Source organism: Pteronotus mesoamericanus, unplaced genomic scaffold (assembly GCF_021234165.1).
Source record: "Pteronotus mesoamericanus isolate MK-2021 breed Mesoamerican mustached bat unplaced genomic scaffold, CSHL_Meso_final contig_25, whole genome shotgun sequence".
Taxonomy (NCBI): Eukaryota; Metazoa; Chordata; class Mammalia; order Chiroptera; family Mormoopidae; genus Pteronotus; species Pteronotus mesoamericanus.
In genome coordinates this window covers 38613138-38639559 of record NW_026555105.1, presented here as the reverse complement: position 1 = coordinate 38639559, position 26422 = coordinate 38613138, and the positions used below count along the sequence as shown (strand labels likewise).

At 42.3% G+C, this 26422-nt stretch overlaps 1 protein-coding gene across 1 annotated transcript in view; it reads right to left on the bottom strand.

Annotated features, from left to right (window-relative positions):
* The window catches only part of SLC24A3 (solute carrier family 24 member 3), a 545985-nt gene that overhangs the window by 22033 nt on the left and 497530 nt on the right, over nucleotides 1–26422 (bottom strand). The window contains exons 9-15 of the mRNA XM_054574120.1: nucleotides 22400–22453; nucleotides 16547–16680; nucleotides 14623–14783; nucleotides 13572–13842; nucleotides 5966–6132; nucleotides 2706–2820; nucleotides 1423–1535 (exon numbers count right to left, since the gene is read on the bottom strand). Of these exons, the coding sequence (XP_054430095.1) occupies nucleotides 1423–1535; nucleotides 2706–2820; nucleotides 5966–6132; nucleotides 13572–13842; nucleotides 14623–14783; nucleotides 16547–16680; nucleotides 22400–22453 (1015 nt within the window). The remainder of the gene's footprint in view (nucleotides 1–1422; nucleotides 1536–2705; nucleotides 2821–5965; nucleotides 6133–13571; nucleotides 13843–14622; nucleotides 14784–16546; nucleotides 16681–22399; nucleotides 22454–26422) is intronic.

Here is a 26422-nt window from a genome sequence, read left to right as displayed (position 1 = left end):
AAGAGTTAAAAGAATCCAGAGCCCAAAGCCTGTATAAACAAATGTACCGCCTTTACTAATTTATTACCCAAGCCTAGTCCTTGCTTAGATTTCTTTCTAATGAGCGCTTTCTTTGTTCTGTCAGTTTCTCTCAAATTCATTGTTTCTTTGTTTAAAAAGTATAAAAAGGTGCCTGGTTCAATTATTTCTCTGAGCCTCATTTTATGATCTGAGCATCATATTCTCCTGCGCATACATATTAAGTTGATATTTCTCCTGTTAATCTAGTCTTGTGTCAATTATATTATTTTATCACTAGTCCAACTGTAAGGACTAAAGAAGTGTATTCTCCCCAGCAATTGCAACCAGCTGGATATACCTTTTCTAGTTTAAACAGCCATTAATCAAGCAGCTTTGAAGACAACTGTCATATGTTAAAATGAGCTACAATATTTTCTGCAGAATATACAATTACTTAAAACACATTGTACAGACAGACTAAAGTCATGCTCGGCAACCCATTTAGAGCACTGGGCAGAGTGTAAAAACTTTAGAGGCACAATACTTTTTTCTTCCAGACACAGGAAGAAATCTCTAATGGCAGGTTCTTCCTCAATTAGAGATTTCTCCCAGTCTTTGGACAGTGTCTAGGGCAGAAGTTTCCAGTAGCAAAGGGAGAACATTTTGGCAAATTGGGACAGAGCATTGAAGCCTACTTGGATCACCTGTGTCACCTACTTGCAAATCCACCTGAAACTACATTCAGCTTAACCTTGAGAGAAAGCATGGAGGCCGTCACAGGAGGGTATGACAGTTGCCAGATTCCTGGCAGAGAGGGAATCTTGTATTTTGTGTTCCTTCCTTTATTAAAAAAAAAAAAAAAAAAAAAGTATTTTCAACCAAAATAAACACACTTGAGCAGGGCTTGGCAAATTATGGCCCCTGGGCCAAATCGGGCTCATGACCTGGACTTGCACAGACCATGAATGAAGACTACTTTTTTCATTTTTAAATGGTTGAAAAGAAATGAAAGAATCATAATATATCATGACATGTGGAAATTATATGAAATTCACATTTCCATTTCTATTAATAAAGTTGCACTTAAACAGCCACACTCATTTACTTCCATACTGCCCATGGCTGATTAGACTACAACAGCAGAGCTGAGTAGATGTGACAGAGACCATCTGGCCCACAAAGCCTAAAGTATGTACTCTTTGTTGCTTTAAAGAAAAAGTTTTCCAACCCTGCCCTTGAGTCTTGAATGTCCCCACAAGCCTGACTTTGGAAGGACTTTGATGGGGGGAATTTGTTTTCTCCTCAACATCAGTATTTCCATATCTCCTTTCCTTGAGACAAAGTCACAGTGGCCAATGCTGCTAACAGCAGAGTTCACGTAGCTCTGGATTTAAAGAGAAGCCATGGAAAAAGGACACTTACGTAGGACCCATAATCCACAGCCAGAGTCTGCAGGACCCAGGGGAGACCGAGGCCAATGAGGATGTCAAACACATTGCTCCCAATGGAGTTGGACACGGCCATGTCTCCCATTCCTATAATGACAAGAGGTCGCTTGAGTGAGGGAAGTGGGCCCAAGGGAGTGCAGGGGCCCCACATGGGACTCTCCCAAGCCTTTGGTCTGACAGCCAGAGACCTAGCTGGCACGTCTGAAAGCTCACATATTTGTTTCTTTCTCAGGCCACTACAGAATGATGTTGACTGTAAAATGCAGTCATTAGAATAGAATATGCATTTTCAACAGAGCAGAAAAATACATATTCTTCAAACTGCTGACCTTTACTTCAAATATGACCTTTAATCACACTGGTTAAATGTGATTAAAAAATATGATTCCAAAAAAATTCTGATACATCCTTAGAGAAAGGAATAAACTCAACAGTTTTATAAAGTGGCTCATGATCTCACCAACCCATACATTTCAGTATTGTCCCCCACCTGCTCTACACTGTATTCAGTTCTTCTAAACTACTGAGCAATATTAAGAAAAATAATGTAACCAGTAGACTCTCGTGAGGACTTGTAGAGGACACCATACTCAGTGCCATAGTTTCATATTTTGTTGAAAACAAAGGTCCTTTAGCATATATCAGGCATATCAGTTAGAGAGGTGCTGGGGAGGGCATAGCCACCAAGGGGGCATTCATCCTGGAAAGTAAACTGTGAGCTTGGTCTTGAAGGAGGGAGGGACTGTCACACACTGAAGAGTGACCTCTGGCAACTGCCACTTTGAGGATTACTGGAATGGGGTAAACCCTAGGTTACCTCTGTCTTCTTTAAGCCTCAGTTTCTTTATCCAGAAAATGGGTGTATGATTGTCCCTAACTCATAGAATTATTTAAATTATAGAAGATAATGTGCTTAAATTGCTTTGCTCAGGGTGCAGTGCTCCGCAAAGATTGGCTATTGTTATATTTATTACTATTTTTAATAATAGAAAAATGGTAATATGGCCTCCAGAAGGGGAGGTCAGGCATTATCTAGAAATCATCTCTGCCTTTCTCAAGAGTGGGCCTTCTGGCTTGTTTCTCTGTTTTTTTCTGATATCAAGAAGCCTTCAAACCAACATGGCACTGAAGTCACCCATCACTCCTTCCCAGCTGGGATTCAAAGCCCTGGGAATTGCCATGTGGACACTCTCTCTTCCACACCCTTGTTGAGAGGCCTTACTTCCTTCCCCTACCCTATCCCATTGGAGGCCCCACCTTGTCTGGCCACGATGAGGCTGGCCATGCAGTCGGGCACGCTGGTTCCGGCTGCCAGGAAGGTGATTCCCATGATGACATCAGGAATCCCCAGTGTGTAACCAATGATCGTGACCTAGAAGAAGCAGGAATAGGTGGTGAGCTGAGGGCTGATCTAGGGCTACCTGCCTGTGAACCCTCTGACCAAGAAGCAGAAAAGGCTGCAATTTGGTCGGTTTCTCTAGGGGCACCGTCTGCTCTCTGTATAAAGACAGAAAGGGAAGGTCTCATGGAGCAGACTGGGGATGCAGGTCAGGAGACCATAGTGCATTTATGTAGCTCATCTTTTCTAGTTAAAGACTGGCCTTTTTTTTTTTTTTTTTTTTTACCTGTTCCTTTCAGGTGGGGCAGGGGGCCTGAGAGAGAGGAAAAAAAGAGTTTCTGGGAAAAGGCAATATTGGGATGGAATATGTAAACTCATGATGGTCCTGGGAAACCCATAATACATGGCTGCCACACTGGGTTGGGAATTTAAGCATCCAAGTCCCAAGATATGTGATGGGAATTCACACCATCCAGTCTTGTAGGAAAAGCCATAAACAGCTGATTCCTTTCCTCCTTCCCTTGAAGCTTGCTTAACATCACCTTTGTCAACATCATCTTCAACACCATATCAGTCATGCTGATTAATTACTCAGCCACTGTGTTAAGTGATGTTCATGGGGTTTAACTGATTTAATTTTCACAAAAATTTTGTGGAGTAGGTGCTATCATTATTTCCATTCTTCAGATAAGGAAACTGAGGCATTACCCAATGCAGATGTGCGAGAGAGTGGCAGAGGGGGCATTCCCACCTGGGCAGGCAGGCTCATTTGCACAGGCAGTAGCTCTACCTACATAGGAGGAGTTTAGCCTGAGCCAGTGCTTCCATTAGGAAAATGACTCCATTCTTGCCCCCTAATTCCAGATGGTAAGACTGAGAGGAAAGCAGTTGGTAGGACATCATGATGGGGGTGGCGGGCAGTGGCAAAAGAGAGGGGAGTGGGAAAGAGAACAATTCCCTATATGTTGACCTCGGGAGAGGATAACTTACAAGAGCTGAGATGAACTGGTCATTTCAGCATGTCATCTGACCTCACTTTCTATAAAGTTACAAGAAATGCCAACCACATGCTGTAAGTAGCACATTCTCACAGTTCCTCCCTGCCAGTGATTGAAAGGGACACTTATGCATGGCACCCAGACTTCCTCCCCAAATCACAGTTGCTCCTTCACAGTCCAAAGGTTTGGGGGAAGTTAGATCAGTTGAGATGCCAGCCTCATTCCCTTTCAAACTGGAGGATGCATTCCATTTCCATTCAGTGCTGAACTGAACTTGGGGTGGCCCTGGGATCTCTGCTTTCCTCTCTCCAGGGAGGAAAGTGAAATGCAGAAACACAGCATTTCAGTTTGTTTTTCTGAGGAGGCTTTTGAGAAATGTAGCTATAAGCATCCTGGCCAAACTTCATTTTTCTTTCTAACAAGTCTCAGCTGGGTTCTTGTGGGAATCAGGTTGGTTCTTTGGGGCCTGGCCTGGAACACAGTTTCTGCCCAGCTGCCTGCGGGTGTTATCATGATGATTGTGGTCAAGTCTGGGGTTTTGGGAAACTGATTCCCCTGGTGGCTGGGCCAGGTCTCCTGCTTCCCTTGTTTCCTCACTATTCCTGGCTATTTCTCAGGACTTCTTAGAACTAAACCTCCACCAGAGCAGAAGGAGGCAAACAGAAGGAAGGTGAACTTCAGATTGGTCAGTGAGTTTGCATGTTAGTGGATTTGGGAGAAAACCATTGAGCACCTGGAGGTCAGGGACACTAACACTAGTCCTCAAACCTGGAAGAGAGACAGCACTGTCAAGTAAAAATGTTAACGAATACAGGACGAGGGAAAAATCCGTGGCTGTAAGATTTGGGTTGAAAAAAAAATGACCTGTTTCTGTGATGTTGAGAGCAAAATATAATTATGATTTAATTGTGTCAATTTTACAAATTTGTTACCTCCAAAATAATCTTTTCAGAACTTTTTTGGGGGGCCTAAAGCAATAAGCATTTTTATTTACTTAGGACTCTGTAGATTAGCAATTTGGGTTAGGCTTAGCTGGTCTAGCCTTGGTCCACTAGTGGGTCAGCTGGGAAGAGGGATCTCAGATGGCTTCACTCACATGTATGGCAGTTGGTGCTGGCTGTCAGCTGGACCTCTCTCCTCATGTGCCCTCCTCCTCAGGGAGGCTAGCCTGGCCTCTTCACAAGGTGGCAGCATTCCAAGAAGGCAAGAGCAATTCGGAAACTATTTTTTTTTAAATCTCTTGAGTTTAGTTCTCCAGAACTTATATATTGCATTTCTGTCTAACCCAAGCAAGATTAATTTAGATTTGCATAATTTTGTCATGGCTTTTAATCTATGCCCAATTCTAGTTCTAATGAATTAGGTTTGCTTCCCAGTTTAAAAGTATAGGCATATATATGTAGGCAATACATGTATGTATGCCTGTACTTCCTAAAAGCACATATCTTTTGGCTGCATTTTCTAAAAGAACCTCTAAAGGCAGAGGCTCTTCTGACCCCACAGTCAAGGGCAATACCTGAATCATTGCTTTAGCTTCAGAAGGGACCCTTCTGGCCCAGTGAGCTCATTTTCTGGTTGAAGAAGCTGAGACTTAGGGCAAGTTATTCTGATAGGAGAAATTATCACTCCATTTCCTCACATTTTTTACCATGCCCTTTGCCTGGTAACACTGATGCCCTTTCCACTGGAACAGGTAGAGTATATTTTCCCCACTCCATTGATGTTGGGTATGGCTGATGGAATGTGGGTGGAAGCCACAGTCAAGGCCCTAAGAGGCACCTTGTGTTTCCACTTGACTTGGTGCATTCCCATGATCCACCATGAGAAGACAATTCAGCAGGCAGCCATTGATCCAGGAAAATGGACAAACATATGGAGTAGACATGAACCCCACCTGTTGTCTGAATCAAATGTGACCATGCTGTGGCTTGAAGCAGAGCTGCTCAGTCAGTGCCTGCCGAGATTAGTCCAATCAGTCACCCTGCAGACATGTGAGCAAGAGGACAAATGCTTGTGTTTCTAAACCACTGAGTTTAAAGGTGTTTTGTTATGCAGCTCATTGCTGCAATAGCTGACTGATAGTTACTGGGCTGAAACCCCAATCCATATTCTCCTCTGGTTGAGCGTATTTTTCTCTCTACAGAGATCTAGTGCTGCTGTGGCACCCTTGATGCACTCACCATCCACACCATCATGTAGGAGAAGGCTGCAATCCACAGTGTGGAGGAAGCAAATGTCACCATGAACCACTTCTCCCAGCGGGGCTTGTTGCAGTTGGGTACAGTGAAGTATAAGACAAAACTCAGTGGCCAGGTGAAAGCCCATTTCACTGTTTCCAGTTTGCCAGCTGGGGAAATAAAATGGGCAAATAAATAAGTAAATAAATAATCAGCTTCATTTCTCTGCTTCACCAGTCTGCTGTACTGCTTTCTTCAGACATCTATATCCTAATTGATGGCCTGTGGACTAAGCCTTTACTATGTTGCTCTTTCCCCAAAAGACTCAAATGGCTTTCCACCATCAACAAAACCTGGTGTACAAAAACAAGCAGAATAAAAAAACTAATCTGTTGCCCACCTGCTAGTTAGGCCACCATATGAAAGGTTGATTCACCTCTGAATAATGCAGGGCTGGGGAGATGGCTTGGCAAATGGCGTCAGGTGGGAAGGGATGAGGAATATTTTCAGGACAGAAAGGAGTGGAGGGAGTGTGTGGGGTACAGAGAGTTGCTACGAAGATCACCAGCAGGCCCCTGTTGTCTGTTCTCCCCACACACAGGTAGGCCACTATAGCTTTCCAGAGTATAAGGCGTCAGTGGTCACAGCGCCATCTAGTGGAATTTCTCAGCATCATCTATCATCGCGCTGAAATCTTGAAAGATGATTTGAAAGCTCTCAAGGTTGTCAAACTCAGCTTTGAGTGTACCCCACATTGATATAAATTTGTAAATTAATAGTTGCGTTATATTTCTCGAACTACCTGCTTCCATGGGCAAGATGACGAATTTGTCAGTGATGACCTGATCCTACCATATCTGTGCTGCCTGCGTGCTATGATTCAGAGATACACCCATGCGTGTTTATTTTGGTGAATATATGATCATGAGTTCCTTGTAGCTTTAGATTTTAAAAAGACATTAGTGCTCCTTTGGACTTTATTACCATCATGCTTAAGTGCTAACTCACCTCTGGAAAGAACTATGCATACACATATGTACTCCTTTCTTCAATCACGATCTCCTCTTCCAGAAAGTTCCCTGTGCCTCTTACTAGTTATACTCCCCCCAACTACCACCATAGGTTAATTTTTCCTGTTATTCAACTTCAAATAAATAAACTCATATAGTATGTTTTTGTATCTACCTCCTTTTATTCAACATGTGGTTGTGTGTGTGTGTGATTCATTCATGTGTTAGTAATTCGTTCTTCTAATTGTGGAGATTCCATCCTGTGAATACAGCACGGTTTGTTTATCCATTCTCCAGTGGAAGGGAATTTGAGTTGTTTAGTTTTCAGGTATTACAACTAAAGTGGCTGTGAGCATACTTGAACCTGAAGTCTTTTGGGGGCATGTTTTCATTTCTCTTAGGCAAAGACCCAGGAGTAGAATTGCTGAGTCATAGGGTGGGTGTTTACTTAACTTTATAAGAAATAGCCAAACAGTTTTCTAAAATGATTGTACCATTTTATATTCCCACAACAGATAAGGTGCTTTTAAATTACATTTTGCATGGTGAATCATGAAATATTTAACAAAATTTATTTCATAATTTTATACCAATATCCAGCACTTACTTCACTAAATTTCTTGCCAGTCTCCAAATAGTTTCTTAAAACTACAGAGTAAAGTTGCACAACTTCACTTTTAGCTCCCTGGTCTCCCTCAGATGGCAAGGCAAAGTGGTCACTGAGGGGAGAGTGGGGCCTATTCACCGGGCAGAGCTGGATCCAGTGCCTGCTTTGTCTGAGTCAAGTGTCTCAGTTACTTAAATCCTTCAAGCCTTGCTGTCAGTTTGCTCATCTGTAGAATGTGGATACAGCAACACTGAGCTCACAGAGTAGCTGAAAGAATTATATGTGATTTTAGGATGGGGCTGGGACAATGTAAATTTGCAAGTTGGTGGAGAAAAAAATCCTCATAATCATTCTTGACTCTCCCCCTTCTCTCATCCCTCTCACACTAACCTTGGCAACCTGCCCAGGGCACTGTCAGTCCTTCTGCAGGTCACTATCACCACAGCTTCTCCCTGGGTCAGATCCCCTATCCATGACCTGGCTGAAGACTTGTCTTCCTAACAGAACTTGCTGCTCCTACTCTTGCCCACATTCATCTGCTTGTCACCAGTAGCCAGAGGAGAATCTCAAAAAGCAAGCTGTTTTAGAACTTTCTACTGGCTTCCACTACCCTCAGAGAAAAGCTATATCTCCCCATCATGGCTGACAAGGCCCTAAATGAGTTGGCTCCCACTACTGTCCCTACTTATACCTCTGCCTCAGTTTTCTTTCTCTTCTCAGACACTCCAAGCCTCTTTCTACATCAGGGCCTTTGCACTTGCAGTTCCCTCTAATGTGATCTTCATGTGGCTGAATGTGCCCTAATAGGTCACCTCCCAACTCTAGAGTTGCCTGACCCCTAAGATCACCCTATCTAATTAAGACCCCCAAGTGCCCCACTTCTTTCTTTCCCATCACCTGCATTTATTCATTTCATAGCAAATGGTTTCTGTCTGAAATTATCAGGTTTACTTGTTTTCTTATTTCTTTTCATTTGCCCCAAACTAGAATATAAACTCTATAAGAACGAGTGTTTTGTGTCGTCTGTTTACCACTCTACTTTGAATGCCATGAACAGTGTAGGGCATATATCATATACTCAACACATATTAATAATATTAACAGTAACAGCATTATTATGAACTATCTAATCACACAGACCAAAGAAAATTACTCATTTTTTTCAGTCTAAACGTATCTCATTTACAGGTGCAGAATAAAGCCAAGAGAACAAATTATTAAGAAAGGAGAAGTCTTTTTCTATTAGTAGCTATGCATCTTGTTAGGTTTCAGATTTGGAGATGGTAAAGTAAATGATGAGAACATTGAGGCTGTGTTTGGCTGGATTACAAAGCAAGAAGACTGCCTGAGAGTTGTTTTGTGAGGGGTTTTCAAATGCTGCAGAATCCAGAATATGGTCAGATCCTTGGATCCCAAGGACATCCTGGAACTCTGCGTGTTCCTAAATCCTTCAATACAGTGATAATCACATCCATTTGGGGGTCTTGGCATCCCCTCACTGGCCCACCAGTCTTCCAGATGCCCCCATAGGTAGGGAGAGGGAGAAAGATTAGGTTCAGTTTAAGATGCACACCCAATCAAAGTTACAAAGAAGCACGTGAATGAAAGGAGAAGTGACTTCAATTTGGCTATTTGTCACTCTTCAGAAAATAAAAAAAAGAAAAAAATGAAGCCAGAACTTATGTCTGCAAGAACTTAGTAAATGATATTAATTAGGTAATGTTTCAAGCAGTGTAAATTAGCAGCAATTAGTTTTGAGTTTTGTCTCTCAGCTGAAAAAATGTTGACTTCACACTGGGAGGACACTGTATCTTGAAAACAGTTGTCACTGTCATCTGAAATGCTAGAGATGCTTTCTTTGAGTTGTAATTCCATTGTAACGATGACAAACTTACAGCAGAAATTCAGCGAGGATCATCCGGACTATACCTATAAATGTAATATGACAAATATATTTACTCCTTGAATAAACCAAACGATGCAGAAATGTGTGTTTCTAATGATTTGGAGGAGCAGGAGAGGTCAGGCAAGGATCATTAACATTTTAGCTAGTCTAAATTTCCCTTTCTGAATGAAGGGGTAAAAATTGTTTGCTTTCCTATTTGAGTCAACAGCATTTCTGGATGTTTCCATTTTTTTGTTCCGTTGCCATATGGTCTAAGCAGAGCCCTCCTGGATAAAGGTTTACTCATTAATTTAATAAACAGTCATGGAATGCCCCACCATGTCCCTGTGTGCCAGGCACTGCTCCAGATGCTATGGATACAGCAGCATTTTAAGAAAAACAAAACTCCCTGCACGTGAATCTGATATGCCAGAGTATTCCATAATTTCAAAAGTCTCAAATGTCAGCGGCAAATGGAAGATGAAGCAGGGGACATGAAGCAGGGAGTCTGAGCATCTCATTCAGTATGGTGGGCTTTAAAAAGCAGAAGACTTATTCCCAAGTTATATCCTTATTAAGCTTTTTAGGAAGCTTAATTCTGTCGGAGAGAGAAAAAGGCATTGCTCAGTATTTTATACCTAGGGTTAAATATATGTTCTAATTATATAGGCATTTGAAATGTATAGTTTTGAAATAAAAAATACAGAGAAAATAAAAAATAATTCTACCCACAAAAAACATACTTACATTTTTGTGTATTTCTTTTCATTTTTAAAATGAAAGTGTCTTTATCTACATATACATGTAAATTTTTCTGTTTCTGTCAGTCAACAGTAAGGTTTTCTTCACACAAGAGATAAAAATATATATAAAATGTATATGTATGTATATATATACATGTACTATACATGTGTCTATAATATATATGTATTTAATCTATACATATAACAAACACAATTTATTTTAGTATATGTGTATATATTATATAATATACATTTAAATATGTATACATATATGCATATTAATATTCAATATATTAAATTTATACAGTACATATACAAACATGCTATATGTATACATGGTATCACACTTGTGCATAGTATATATATGCACATATACCTATATTTATGTATACATACATATCCACATGTGTCATATATATTCCTATATTTATATACTCCCACATAATTACTTATTCGCTGATTATACCCACTACAGTCAAGTCCTGGTGAGAAGAAAGCCCTATGGTTGGGTGGCAGGAACAGAGGAGCCCAGCCCCTTGCAGGATGATCATGAGAGGGAAAGAGGGGCTCATTGTGTCCATGGACCTTTTTCAGGCCAAAGGAACTTAGCAGGAGAGGACCCCTGCTCAGGGCTCCCCAGACTGCCCCTTTGGCTCCTTGGCACCCTCTGCTGGCCTGAGGCACCCTGTGGTTTGCTCCCTACCTGGGGGAGGAAAGGCCTGGTGAAGTAGCGCTGAGGGTCACAATGGAACAGGCCCATTCTCTGTTTCAAAGGGAGAACCTGGGTCGGAATTAGGTCTCTAAGTCTCAGAAGAATCATGAAGATCACCGAAGTGACTCCAGGCCTCTAGCCCCTCACCATCCAGGTGTGGTCCATGGACCAACAGCACTGGCATCACCTGAGGGCTCATTAGAAATGGAGACCTTTAGACCCCACCCCTACTGCCTGAATTAGAACTGCATTTTGCCAAGGAAGCCCATGTGAGAAGGGTTGGTGTAGAGGAACTTGGGATTCTGTTTCCTGTCTCAGCAGCTTGGGGCCATGAGATGAAGCAGAGACCCCATGGGTGGCAGGACCATGCAGAGCATCATTTCTCCTCTTGGGTCTGTGCTTCCGAAAGACTCAGACAGCTTGAGTTAGGGTTTCTGAGCTCATACCTGCGGCCATGTCTCCTATCATATAAGGAAGAAGACAACATGGCTGGAAGCCCTGGAGCCTTCTCAGCTTACACTAATTTCAGAGATGAGGAGATTCCTCACAAACTCACAGTTAGGTCTGACATTTATCTCATCCAGGTGAGGAATATGGAACAAGTGATCCAAAGGGGGCCTTTTGTCCCACTAAGTAACAAGGTCACGTTTGGGAGCCAACAGGTCTGGTCTCACACATGTGTCTTCAGGTGTCTGTCTGGAGGGTATACTTGGGGCTTCAGAGAGGGCAGCACAGCACCTGGCCCCACTGCTTCCTTAGTCAGTGAATGACTTCAGCAAAAGGAGTGTTTCTAGAGCTGGGTTATGAGCTGCCGATGGTGGAGTCTGAAACAAGGGCTGGGAGAGGTAGAATTCTAGATGTGGGGACCCCAGGATTCTGTGCCCTGATTCAGGAGCTATCAGTGATCCATCACAGGAGTCCTCACAAGTAGAAGGGGCCACCAGGGAGATTAGAAGGGTGACAAGGACACGACACACTGTGTTCATTTGCAGGTGGAAGGGCCATGCGACAAGGAATGTGGGTGGTCTCTAAGAGCAGTGAGCAGCCCTCTGCCCAGAGCCAGAGAGGAAACAGCTCTCAGCCGTGCAAACCCAGAAACCGCCACCTGCCAGCAACCTGAGAGTGTGTGGGAGTGGATCTCCCAGGGCCTCTGAGAAGAACTACTGCCCTGCCCACACCTCCATTTCAGTCTGTGACCCTCTGGAAATCCAGCCAGGTATGCCAGACTGCTGACTACAGAACATGGGGCTGTTGAACAGGTGTCCTTTTAAGCTGCTAAAACTGTGGTAATCTGGTAATGAACATGAGTTTAGAAGAGAGGAGTGGAGTTTCTGCTTCTTTAATCCCTAAAATGTTTCTGTCGTGGTTGATAGGGAAGAAGATTGCCAAGAAATGCAGTGACAGGTAGTAAAATGGATAAAGATCCAGGAAGTTTTTTCTATTAAGATTACCTACTAATAAATAATGACTTAACTCTGGCTGGGCAGTTCGGTGGTTTGGAGTGTAGGAATTGGAGTGATGTTTTCTAGTTAGTTTTGGTAAAAACCTGACCAGGCTGAGATCTCAGGAGCCCCGAGGGGGCCCAGGAGCAGTTCTGGTCTGAGTTTTACTTGCTGTCTCCTGGACACAGAAAGGAGCACAAAAGGACCGTGTGTCTGAAAATAAAACATGACTCTGATACTCTACTCATGTCACAGCATTAAAAGGCCTTTCAAGTAAATCAAGCAATGCTTCAGAATTTAAAGTCTTCCTATAAATTCAAACTTCCTGGAGAAGTTATACATGTTAATTAAGGCTTACACACTTTACAGTGAAAGTGAATGGGACCAGTACTCTCTTTCCTGAAACAATCAGGAGCATCTGGAAAGTCTAGAAAGTAGGCAGAATTCTTTGGGCTTGGGCCACCTGGTCCACTGATTGTGGTGGTGGGGAGACAAGGTCACTGGAATGGCCAAGTCTTTGCCGGAGGTAGCAGTCAGGGGAGAAGGACACTACCCTGGTGGTTCTAAAAGCTCTTCCAGGCCTTGCTCCTCCCCTCTGAGGAACCAGAGAGATTTCCTCAGTCAGCCCCTCTGTATGAGATTTAGTTGGGCCAAAGTGCTTTTTGCCCAGGTGTGAGTCTCCTGTGGTGCCTGCCCTAGAAGCAGCAGGTCCTGGGGTAGGAGAGACCTAAATAGGGTTGAGGGGCAGGAAGTGAGAAGAAAAACAAAGGCCAACTGGGAGGGCTGCACATGTTTGTTCCCCAAGGCTGGCGTTAGCAGGACAATCCCTTGCCAGCTCTAATGGGATGCGTGAAGGTGGGTGAAGTGTCTCTTCTTGTGCATCCAAGTTGCTTTGCTGACGTGGGTCATGTGTATTTCCTTCTTAGCACCAAAAGACCACACAGAGCAACCAAGAGAAAGCCTTCCTCCACAAAATTATAAATTTGGTCAAAGAGCCCACATTGCAACCGATGAACATATGTTGCCATCCTGATCATCTTTGGACCCTCGACAACAGTCTTGCTCACTGCAGATGTTAATATAAATATTTCTATGTTCATACAGAGATATTTCTTTGAAATGAATGGAAGAAAGATCATCAAAGTTAAGGGCATCTAATCAGTGGCCTTAAAATAGCCCCCAACCCCAGCCCAGACATAGGACCTCTTACAGGGGGGGTCGAATGGCGTGTAAGGTCCTTCATCTTCCTCCTCATCCTCATCTTCCTCCTCGTCATTCTCATTGTTCTCATTGTCCTCATTCTCATTCTCCGTCTCATTGCCAGCCTCAGCAACGACATCGTCCCTCCGAGTCCCATTCACGCCCCTGTCTGGGGCACTGCTGGGTCCTGTCCCATTCTCCACAGTGTGTTTAATTGGGATTTTGATGGCCACCTCAGATTCTCCATTGGTGTAAGCCCTGCTGTTTATCAGTCTTTGTCTCTGGAAAGAGAAAGACACATTCTCACCATGGTCAGAGGGACTGTACGTCCTTACACCCAGAACACCAGCTGTTGGGATTTTTTTCCAGGCAGCTGACATGGAGATGCTTTCAGAATGTTCTCCAGTCAAGTCTTAAGAGATTCATCAAAGTAATCAACTTGGACAACCTTCCTCTGGGAGGAGGGATTAATCTTTCATGACCCACTGGAACTTGTAGGTCACTTAAGAGGAAAATTCCCACATCTCAGATGGACACTTGTTTTCTATCAGGGTTCTTGATTCTCTGTGCACTGTGGTGCTATCTTTTTTTTCTCCACATTTTAGGAATCTCTTGGTCCATACATGAACAAGCCACAGAAATGTGTTTGGACTAGGGTACTCATAAGGCTGCCACTCCAGAGAAAGGAATATCTGGGAAAATTCAGGTCAGAGACTCAGCACTATTTTAAACTAAAGCAACTTTGATAAGCAACTATTTCTGTGCAAGTTCACATCGAGGGCTCCATTCAAATGGGAGATGAAAAGAAAAAGGTACATAGAAGGGGACAGGAGAGTTTTTCCTGTATAACTGGGAGCTAGACCATGTCTGCCAACACATGGAGGGAGGTGCAAGGACCAGGATGCATAGCTGGCCCAGCGAGCAATGATATTGGGAAATGGCTGAGGGATAATGTGTTAAACGCTGAGTTAGGTGCTTCAACTCTCAGGCCAGGAAACTTTCTCTCCTTCCTAGTTTCCCACCCTTGTTCAGTGGCAAATGGTTTGTGCTTTCCCAGATACCTCATTGATCAACATGCGACTGGCCATGGAGAGTCTGGTCTTTGGGGGAAAGTGGCTGGTGATCATGATTCGAAGGCCAGCCTCAGAGAAAGACAGCTGGTGTGGGTAGGCAGACAGCAGCTCATCCACCATGATCACTGATGCTTTGCGGTGGAAATTGGCTAGACAGATTAAAAATACAAAATAAAAATATTGAGGCTAGGACAAGGAAACAGATATTCAATCAGTCTTGTTTTCCTTCCTTTTTCTTCTTCCCTCTTTTCTTTCCTTCTATCTGGCTTTCTGTCATCCCTCCCTCCCTCCCTCCCTCCCTCCCTCCCTCCTTCCCTGCCTCCCTCTCTCCTTCCCTCCCTCCCTCCTCCCTATCCAAAAGCAGAACTATCATCGATAGTTCTTTAGAAATGATGAAACATTTTAAGCATCATTCACTAACATAGAAAGAAAACGAGTGATAACAAACAAGACTTCTCTTTGTCTTTAAGAGATTTTTCCCCCTTAACTCAGATCTGGGGCATAGGAAAGATGCTTATAATCTTTGGCAGCCTTATATGTCCTGCAAACATCAACAATGTTCATACTGAGAGGTTAAAAGCCACAGAATTGACTTTAGTGTTAAGTGGAGGATTTGGTGGATAAAGGTGCACATTGCTGCAGCCCAGCCTGTGAGTAGGGCTGACAATGGGATATGTGGGTGCGTAAGTCACATTACGGAGGCCAAGGGCCCAGAGGGGGCTTTGGGCAAATCCTGTGTTCTGAATTGCCATGCTGGAAAAAAGTTTCACCAAGGCCCGAGCCCCCTCTCTATGAATGTGCAATATGAGCAAATAGCTCATGGGTACCTGGCCACAGGCCCTTTTTGTGCTCACTCCTGTTTTCGAGCCATTAAATCATGAAATAATATCTGGAAATATTAAATAATATTAGGTAGCTCTCTTTGCTTCCCTAAGAGTATTCCTTTTATGGTTATAAACTACCCAGAAGAGAAAAACTAAATAAAATTCTTATGTGGGATGGCACTGAATAATCTTAAGCCTTTAATTAAAGATGCATATAATTAGGAAAGTATAGCAAATAATTGATTTTAAAATTCTAATAATTACCCACAGATTTCAAAGTCAGACATACATTTGAAAATGACCTATAGATTTTCTAGTTTCTTTTTTGCATTTCCTGCAGGGCAGCCATATGGGATCAAGAAGAAATAAGCACACGTATTTTAAGGGGAAAGTTAAAAAAATTAAATAAAAAATGAAACATATTCTAGGCAAAAGTAAATGATAATTTTTGTGTTCCTCTAAGAAAGAATATTGTTTATTAGAGAGTACTATATTATTTCTCTAAGTATATCAGCTGCTTAACAAGGATATATTGAATATAAGAATTATTTTGAAAAAAATAGGTAATTATCTATGCCATTGTTCCACTTGGAAAATGAGGCAATGTAACCTGGAAGTGAATTTGGATATAATAATATACTAATAACTACTATCATTAATAAAGTACTTTACATACTTTATCTCCTTTACTCATTACAAAAACTATTTCCATTTTGCAGAAGATAAAATTGAGGCTTAGAGTGGTTAAGTGACTTGCTTCATGGTTACCCAGCCAGAATGTGACAGAATCAATGCTGCAAAGCCCAGAGTCTTCTCTCCTTTACCATCCTGCCCTAGTTTCCCTGTGTCACTCCCAGCAAATGTTTTGCCCAAGAATTTGCACAGGGCTTTCCGAGTTGGCTCATCACCAGGTATGAGACTGCCTCATGGTGTAGCCAAAGGGAGGGAGGGAGGACCGGAATCTTCTCTGCCTTAGAGAGGCAGCACCCTCTCCAGGCCAGCTGCGGCGCCCCTTTGCAGCCATGAGTGAGGGCAGCTGGGCTGGCTTCCCAGCACTTACTTCCTGGATACAGGCTCTCCTTGGTTACCTTTCTTGAGTAGCACCACAGTTGCGTCACAGTTGCTGCTGTCATCGATTTCAGCATTGTTGGCCAAACCATTGGCCATGTTTCCAGCACCTTTCGCCCTTCTTTCAAAGCACTGATGTATGCAAGCATTATATCTGAGCAAAGGAGTAAGTGAAGAAAGCCCATCAGCATTTGCTCTTCCTCCATTCTCCAACTCCCAACAAGTGTCACTGACATCTGAATGCATTGTGGAAGACCCCACTCCTCAAGTTATTATTGTTATTATTCTGTCATTCCATTTCCCCTCATAATATACAACCTGTCCCATTTTCCAATTTAAGGATATATGGTATATGAAAATAAAACCAACAATACATAAATAGTGACACACTGCTTTCTTTTCAGTGCCATTGGGGGTACCTCTGGGATGGAGCTCCCTTGCTTGGAGTCTGTGCATGGAAAGAAGGTGATGAGACTCAGTGGGACGGGGAAGGCCTACCTTCTCTGGGCCACATCTCCAGGGCTTTTGCTGTCAGGGGCACACTTGGGAAAGGAGAAGGTGCCTCACCTATGCTGCTACCCCATGTGTCATGGTCCATGTGTTATAGGCTGGCTGGCAGTCTAGGTTTCTGTCTGTCTTTGGTTTTCTGAGGCCACAGTTTGGAATCCTGTGAAACTGTGTTACTGTTATGCTGTAATTTCAGGTTTGATGGGTTCTTGGCTTTATGAAAAAATTCTGGGCTATGATTTGCCGGAACAATTGAGTGAAAACATTGTGCAGTGCTTCTTAGAAGTGTTTTGGAAGGGAAGAAGCTTGTACAAGTTCCTAGGATGTTTTTGGCAGGTGAAATATTCTGGTCTCTGCATCTCTAGAATTAGAAGACTTCCAGTGTGGAATCCTGGAAAGCTCAAGGGTGAAAACGGCTGGGCAGGGTTTCAAGGGCATTTATAGGCCACTGCTGCTTCTCCCAGTCAAAGACAAAAAGGCTTTGGTGACTTACAGGTCGTAGGACACCCCATTAAGTTGTCCCACCAGTTTGGTCTCTGGCCTCCTCAGGAATGGCAGCCAGGCATGGCGACTCTAAATTGCCAGCTGGCAGGCCACTTAAGCTGTGCCTCACCACACAACTTTCTCTTCCTCATCCTCTTTGCTGCTACAGACAAGAGGCTATCAGGAGTCCCTACCCATTGTATCCTATGCCTGTTCTTTAGTCAGTGCAGCTCTGGGTGGGTGGGCCTGTGGGACATGACAGTCATTATGGTACAGACAGAAGAGCCCTTGTGACTTAGACTTCTCTTCAATGGGCACTTCTATACTCCCTGGGAGCATGAGTTTCTTCCCACACTGTGAAACCAGTCAAAAGTGATAGTGGTGGCCATGAAAAAAAAGATGAGCAGCAAATCCTGGGTGATGCTCAAGGTCTATAAGAGGAAGGAAACGGAATTAGAACGTACTATTGTGCAACTCTGAAGAAATAATGGAGCCAGATTTTGAGAATCATTGGCTGCCAACATCACAGAGAGATAGGAGACATCAGTGTGCTTGTTGATGGGAGCATTCATCACCCCTTGGGACACAGTCTAACCTGAGTCAGATAGATGGATGACATATAGGAAACACAGAGGCCAAAGGACACAGGCCATACTACACACCCTGGGATGTAATCAAAATTTCCAAACTGTGAAAAACTCTGTAGAGCAAATAATCCAACTTTGTTAAAGAATAAATTGAAAGGAAAAAAAATTGAGGGGGAAATTATAGATTAAAACAGATCTAAAACAGGGAACTACCAATTGTAATGAGTGAAATTTATTTAGATTTTGATTTTTAAAATATTTATGACATTTATGAGACTACAATAAACCTGTAAAAAATGTTTATGAAGTGACTGAAAATTTGAACACTGATTAGGTATTCAATTATATTGAAAAGAGCATTAATTTTAGGTGTGATAATTATAATTTTATGTTAAAAATGAGTCCTTTTAGGGACATAGAAAGATTTTTTATAGATGAATTGGCCTCATGTATGGGGCTTCAAGTCATATGGAAGGAAGGAAATGGATAGGGGTGTGGATGGAGCAACCATGGGTAGATGGTGGTTGGCACTGGTGATGAGCACTTGGGATTCATCACACTATTTCAGTGATTTTCAACCTTTTCCCTCTCATGGCACATATAAACTAGTTACAAACATTATGTGGCACACCACCCTGACTGGTTTGTCTTAGTTGGCTGGGTGCTATCATGCAAAGTGAAAGGTCACTGGTTGGATTCCTGGTCAGAGCACCTGCCCAGGTTGTGGATTTGGTTCCCATTCAGGGAGGGCACATACAAGAAACAACCGATCAATGTTTCTCTCTCACATCAATGTTTCTCCCTCTCTTTCTCCTTTTCTTCCCCTCTCTCTAAAAATAAAGAAATTCTGTGGCCCACCAAAAAATATACTTTTTCTCGATTTGACAAAAAAAGTGGTAAGAGCACCCCATTTCTTGGAATAGTTTTGATTCATTCACACTGGACAGATACTGTTGCATTGGCCGTTGTCATTTTTAAATTTGACAGTCCAAAGCAAAAATAGGTCAGTGCCCCTGACTAAATAGTCAGTTGTTGCATGTTTTAAAAATTGTTGTGGCACATTGGTGGAAAATTGCTGCATTATTCTGTTGACTTTTTTATATATTCAATATTCTTCTAAATGAAAAGACCTCCCCATTTTCTAGGCTCAACAAGAATGCCTTGACCTACAGATAGAGCTATGTGGGAGGCACAGTGTTTCTGTCGCCTGGACCCCAAATCCACTTTCCACATAGAAATACTGACTTGCATGAAGGTTTGGTTTTACAGTACAACTGTGTGTTATACATTTATTTGGATTTGGATAATAGGATAATACTATGTATAGTATTGCAAGAACTTTCTTGAAACTAGATATTAGTTAATAACTATGCTGTCATATCCCATCCTTACAAAAACCTTTGAGATATGAAGTATCATTAACCCTATTTTGTAGAAGAGGAAACAGATTCAAAATGGCTGAATAACTTGGCCAACGTCCTGCTGCTAGGAAGTGGCAGAGTGGGATCTGTGTCCAGGGCTTAGTGTGAAGCACTTTATCTTAGCCATCAGACCATATCACCTCACCTGGGAACCAAATCCCAAAGAAGTTACCCAGATGCACAGAAATCAGTTCTAACCAAGGCCAGGTGTCCCTCATGCTCCCATGAAGTTTCTGGCCAAACTGAATTGCTTTTTGACCTCCTGACAGAATGTTTAAAGTCGTTTAAAAGCATCTACCCAGGGGGCAGCTGACAATTCTACTATATTATGTTTTTAACTGCTGCTGCTCTGTTTTATATTTTTAATTGAGTATTTTAAATTTTGTGCTTGCACCCTAAAGCTCTTTTATTGTGAAGCATGCAATTTTACAAATCAGATTCTATAAAACCCAATGATTAAAGCCTCTGATTGCAGGGTGGGGAGATGACTAAAGAGAGAGATTTCAATTTAGAACTTAGGACCAGAATTTATGTAGAAAATTCCATGATCACAGTAGCTGCCATTGCTGTTTTATTTGTATCCTGCTGGTTTGAACAGCTGGAAGGTTGGTAAAGCTGATGCATCAGCAGAAACACACCTCATTAGCTTTCACACCGGATATGGTTTGGAAGAGAGGAGAGAAATTGTTCACTGTGTTCTCTTAATGTCTACATGCACTGTCAGCAACTCACAGGCTATATGATGGCTTGGTAGAGGGGTGCAGTGGTCACAGAAGGTGTACTACCTCCTTCAGCAAAGTCCTTTAACCCACCTTCCCGTTAGATTAGCTTTGGTTTTGAAGACCTCCTTATTCTGTGGACCCTCTAGTGAATTCAGTATGGGACATGCTTTTATCTAAATTCAGATTCAAAAGCCTAGATCAATGCTGGGCATATAGAAGACACTCAGTCAGTTCTTTGGAATTATCGACCAATATACTTTTTCAAAAGGGAAGAAAGGGACTCTTGACTCTGGGAATTTAAACTTAGAGCCTCAGAAAGTTTTAAAGAAAGTTAAATAATCAAATAAAAAAACACCCGAGGAACATATATATTTTTGAGGTCTCCCTACTGTGGCACTGATTTCCTAATAGTTTTGTTATTTGGGAGAATGGGGAGAACACGACTGCTCTTGTCTTTAAAGGTTTTTCCATTGGGACCTAGATATGTTGGAACACCTTTGGGCCAACTCTGTTTTTTGTGGGAGCCCATCCATTGGTATTTATAAATGAAAGATGATTAATGGTAAGAGCACTTCATTTCTTGGTTAGTTATCTCATGGTAACTCTACACCAGGACATTTTAGAAGTGCCCTCTTCGAGTAATAAGACCCAGGTGTTGGGTCCACACTGACCATTGGCAGCTCCTGAGGTGAGGCCTGGACACCATAGTGAGTGGATTGGTGGCAGACCTCCCTAGACATCAGCCAAGCCAGGTACTACCTTCACTGTTCATGTGACCTTTGCCAGCAGCCACACTGACTTCTCTGAACATGGCTCTCAGCCAGGAATGGCCAGAATTGATTATTGTCAGTCCTCACAGCAAGAAAAACTTGACACATCCGTTTCAGACTGCTATCCAATATGTCCAAGCTGGCAATTTCTGAAAGTGTTCTACTTTCTTGCCCCCTGAGAAGATAGTCACACCTGTGGTCACACTTGCTGGTGAACGTACAGGCCAGTTTAGAGAAAAAGAAACAGCCCCACGGGGGCGGGCATCTGCAGCACAGAAAGTCACTGCACTATTTATAAGCTCCTCATCTCAATGGTACTTGGCAAAAAGATGAGCCAGCAGGTTCACAACCTTGGTGCTTACATTTTATCTTTGAGTATGAGAAGCATCTGCACTATAATTCTTGATACAAATAGCAAGTTACCCAGACTCCAAGGGGAAAAAAGACATATAATGTAGTGGGTTTAAAATATATCCACAAGTTCTCTCACAGCCCTCCCTTCAAAAGGCAAAGCAGACCCCTTGAATGTGGATTGGATTTAGTGACTTGCTTGTAATAAACAGTGTATGACAAAAGTGATGCTGTGTGACCTGTGAAACTAGATTATAAAAGGCATTGTAGGGTTCTTCTCACTGTCTCTGGAAGCTCCTGTGTCTGGGACACTTTAGTAGCCTTAAGGAGAGGCCCATGTGGTTAGGAACTGAGGCCTGCAGCCAACAGCCAATATCAACTCACCAATCGTGCAAGTGGATCATCTTGGAGCCCTGGTCAAGTAGATGACATCCCCCTGGCCAACCTCTCACCTGCAATCTCATTAAAAAACCTGAGCTAGAACCCTCTGGTTAAACTGTTCTGGATACATAATTCTCAGACACTGTAAGATAATACATGATTATGGTTTTAAATCACTAAGTTTTGGGGTCCTTTGTTACATGGCACAAAGTGACCATATAGATAATAGAAGTCCACAATTATTTGATCCATGGTTTTAGTCATCTTTTAATTAGCTCTGGCCCCTTCTCTCATCCTATATAGAAGCATAAGTAATTAAGTTTTACTTCCTTTCTCGTTATAAGAGTGCAGAAAGATCCGAAAGCCAGGTTGCCAGGTCTTAAAGAGAACTTTCTCTTGAGTGATTCCTCAAATTAAACCTAAGTTTTGATTCTGCAATCAGATATGGGTTTGAAGGGTCTTTGCTGTTGCTACTAATCAAAGCTGCAATGATTCATAGCCGGTTGCTAAGGAAGCCAAATGAGTTTGTGACAATGTGTATTGAAAGCCAGCCAGATATCTGCCCTCTCCCCTGTTCCCCTTTGCACATTATCATGTAATGTTGAATGTAGGAAAGTTTTTGAAAAGAAACTAAGAAGGTATTTTACTTACTTCATGATGACAATGTAGATAAGATACATCAGCACAAGGACTAAAGACTCCCACCTGTGTACACACGAAGACAGGCTAGTTAAAGAAAGTCACCATAGGCAGATGGGTAACACATCAGCCTATCTTTAAAAATGTATTTAATGTAAACAGCAATTAAACCTGCCAAACATCAGGAGGGTAAAGCAGACGTGTAGACTGGTTACAGATGTTTCCTGGTCTACAGACATCTATATTGCAATACAACTTTAAATGATCTTTTTCTTTTGTACCTAAAAGGAAAATGCTCCTTCCTCTGTTATTCGCTTACCCAAAAGAGCTCTTTGGGTCCCCCTCCCCAAGAGTTATTTGAATGCAGTGAGCCTTCTACAATATTGATGAATATAGGCCTTTATATTTATATATCTGACCATGGTTTAATCTCTTGCTAGAACTATTTATATTTACAAAAAACAAATGAGAGGAATAGATAGGGACAACCAAGGGGATTGTTGAATACATAGGAGCAAGGCATAAGTAGAGGGAGAGGAAGGGGTTGGGGAGAGAGAGAGAGAAAGAGAAACACATTACAGGGAAGGTGGCAACAGGAAGCATAAGAATGAATGAGTGTAAAAATGGTCAAGAGAAAGAAAGAATAAAATAATAAAACCCACTGAAGTGTATTTTGAAATTCTGATAATTTGAATACTTCTATTTTCTTTATTTTAGTAACTTCCAACTAGAAAACTTGATTTCCAAGTTCCCTTTTAGTTGTAGAATTAAATATCCATGAAATGAAGGTGTAATTTTGGCTTCTAGAAAAGGTTACTAGAGAAGGGTCTATGAAGAAATTGTAGGTTATGCCTTTCCTTCTTTTTTTTTTCTTTTAAGGTTCTATGTCTAGAAATTGATCTTAGGAAAATATGTGGTCAAATATAAAAAGGATTTATATACAAGGTTTTTTGTGGCAGTGGTGACTATAAAAATGGAGTGCTGGAAAGAAGCAAAATGGTTATGGAAAGGAAGCAAAAATGGTTATACATGTATGTTAAGTATGTCCATATAATGGTCTACTATGCATCAGTTAAGAATGATTATACAAACGCATATGTATTTACTATGGAAAGTGCCTGTGGTCCTACCAAAAGAAGAAATCAGGTTGTCCAGATCCTTTGAACTCCTGCTCTTTTTCTTGGCTTCTCTCTTAGCAAAGCTTCTCAAAGGGTTGCATACACTCCATTCCAGAACTTAACACTCTCTTGGCAAGTTTCTCTGGTCTATATTCTACATCTGTCAATCCCGTGAAACTCTTGGCAAGGGCATCTGCTCCTTCCATCTACACAAATCCAAGTCCAGTTCTCTGTCATCATGTTCAACTTCTCTGTAGCATTTGAGGATTTGCCCTCCTTCAAAAAACACTCTCTTCTAACTTCCATGAGGACACACTCTTAGTTTTCCTCCCCTCCCCCTAACTTCTTCCCTGTTCCCTTTGCCTTCCCAGTTTCCTCAGTTCAGCCTCTAAATATGGGGACTTTCTTCTCTTTTTACCTGCACACTCCACCTAGGTGATGTCATCTTGTTCTATTGTTGTAAAGGCCAGTTGACACATCTGTTCCACACCTCTGCCTATCTCTGTGTTCATGTATCCAGCTGTGTATCTGGCCTCTCTACATGGTGTCTAAACCATGTCAGATTGAATTCTTAATTCCTACTTCCTAGCTTCATTTTCCGTGAGCTCTGCCTTCTCAGGACATTGTACTGCTCCCTGTCCAGTCATGGCCCAAATCTGGAAATCAGTATGGAGCCTTCCTTTACCCTCACCCATGTACATCAGAACTCTGATAAAAATGTTTCCTGAATTGCTGGCTTCTGCCTTCTCTACTGTTACCTCCCTAGTCCACTTTAACTTCAGCCTCTGAGCTGGTTTCCTTGATGCTACTGAATTATGTCATTCTTCTTCTTAAAACTCTTCAATTGCTTCCCCAAATACTTGAGAAAAAAAAGAAGGTTCAAATCCTGGTTCTATTTTCTTCTCCAAATTATCTCGTGCCCTATCTTACTTCACCATACTGGCCTCCCTTCACTAGCATATTTCAAACTTTTTCCTTCATGGCAGGATCTTTCCATTACTGTTCCCTCTGCCAGAAATGCTTTCCCTTCACTCCTTGACTTGTCCTTTTTATTCTACAAATGTCAGCTTAAATGTTGCCTCCTCCAAGAAGTCTCCCCTGCCTACCTCTCCTTCCCTTTCTATCACAAGACTTTGTTTATGCTCTTTACACCCCTGACTAGACTAATCCTCCTGTTTATTTATTCATGACTTACTAATATCTAATACCTCTTTCTAGCAATCACTTGACACCACTCCTCACACCTAACCTCTACCTCAGCTATCTGGTTTCTAGTTTTCAGACACTTAAAACAGGTGACAGCTGATCTCCCCCAAAGCAGATACCTCCTCCTCCGCATCAGCTCACCTGTGCAGGGTAAGACTGCTTCCAAACAACAATTTTCAGTTGCAAAACATTTCCAGTGGCCTGAACATGGTTCTTATCTTATTGAAACCAATGTAGATGTGGCAATCAACTTACTTGGGAAAAGTGAGGTTTTATTCATGGCATTCATTTTGAAGGAAGAGATACCCAACATCTGAAAGGATGTCATGTAATTGCTTAGATGCACTTTAATAGACTCCGTGAGGGGGGTCACCAGAAAATGAACCAATGTTAATGAAATATTTGTAGGTTGAATCAAGTCCAGCACTTTCTAAATAGTTGTATTAATACTCTCCAGTTCTTTTAGATCTTTTTGACTTTTCACTCAAAGTGAGCTCTTTCATTGCAATATTCCAGTAAGGTTCTCTTCTGTCATGGTTCAGGGATGCCACTTATGGGGGTGAGAGGGTAGGTTTCCTGATTCTGTTGACATTTCAGGTTTGCTTTGTTGGTGCCCAGACTTGGGGCTCACCCAAATCTCCCTCTACACAAAATGCACCAGACTCTGTGAGGCCTTTTTGTTTCTTCATCTCCTGTTTCCTCTGCTTTTTGACCTGATTGAGTGTTTGATGATCAGGTCTTGGCTCAAGGCTCTTCAGGGTCTCTACCCCAGTCCCCTCCTCCCAATGTGTGAGTGTCTCCAAATGACCTCTTAGTTACATGTCTTCTTCCCCTCTAGCCCAGAGAGCTCCAAGATGAGGGTTGAGTTTGGTTCTGTGTTCTATGTCTAGTTCTGGAACAGAGCCTGGCATCAAGAGGTGCTTAGGAAACAGCTGTGGACTTGGCCTGACTCTGCATGCAGACCTGTAAAATCACACGGATCTCCTCCTTGCCCCCCGCACCACCCTCAGGATGCTCTTTTCCATCTGCCTCTCCTGACCACAGCCCACCCACTGTCTTCTGAGGACCTGGTCATGTAGTATGATCTGGGTTTTATTTCTTCCCTTCCCGCAAATTTCTGTTTTGAACCACCTTCAACTGGCCCTGATTTTCCACCACAGATGGTTCTTTCCTACGTTGGAGGGCTAGTCCCTGTTCTTGCCTGAGGGTCATGGCTCCACTTTCCAAACTATGGTCCCAAACAGCAAAAGCTGGTCTTGACATGAGCAGGTGGAGAGTCTCCAGGCTGTGTCCCCAGGCTCTTTTTTCTCTCCCAAAGTCACAACTTGAGGCTCAAAGAAGAAATGAAAACATCACCCTGGATCCTTTAGTTTTCTTATTAGACCTTCAGACTCACTGAAGACACAGTCCAGATTCCTTCTGACAACACTGTGGGCTTTGCTGAGCTGTCATTATGGACTTGTGGTCTTTGCTCTGAACCTATATCCCAGTAGGTGGATGTTTTCTATTTTAACTGCCTTTTGTGGCAGGTACATAATTGAAAAGCATGCAACAGATATTCCCTTGCCTTTTGCCTGCAAATTAAACCCCACTATGTTGAGGCAGCAAATGGGGACACTTCAATCTCAAGGAGGGTGGACCCATTCTCAGGATAAATAATGATTTGTCTAAAATTATAATTCTTTTTCTCCTGGCCACTTATTGGTCAAGA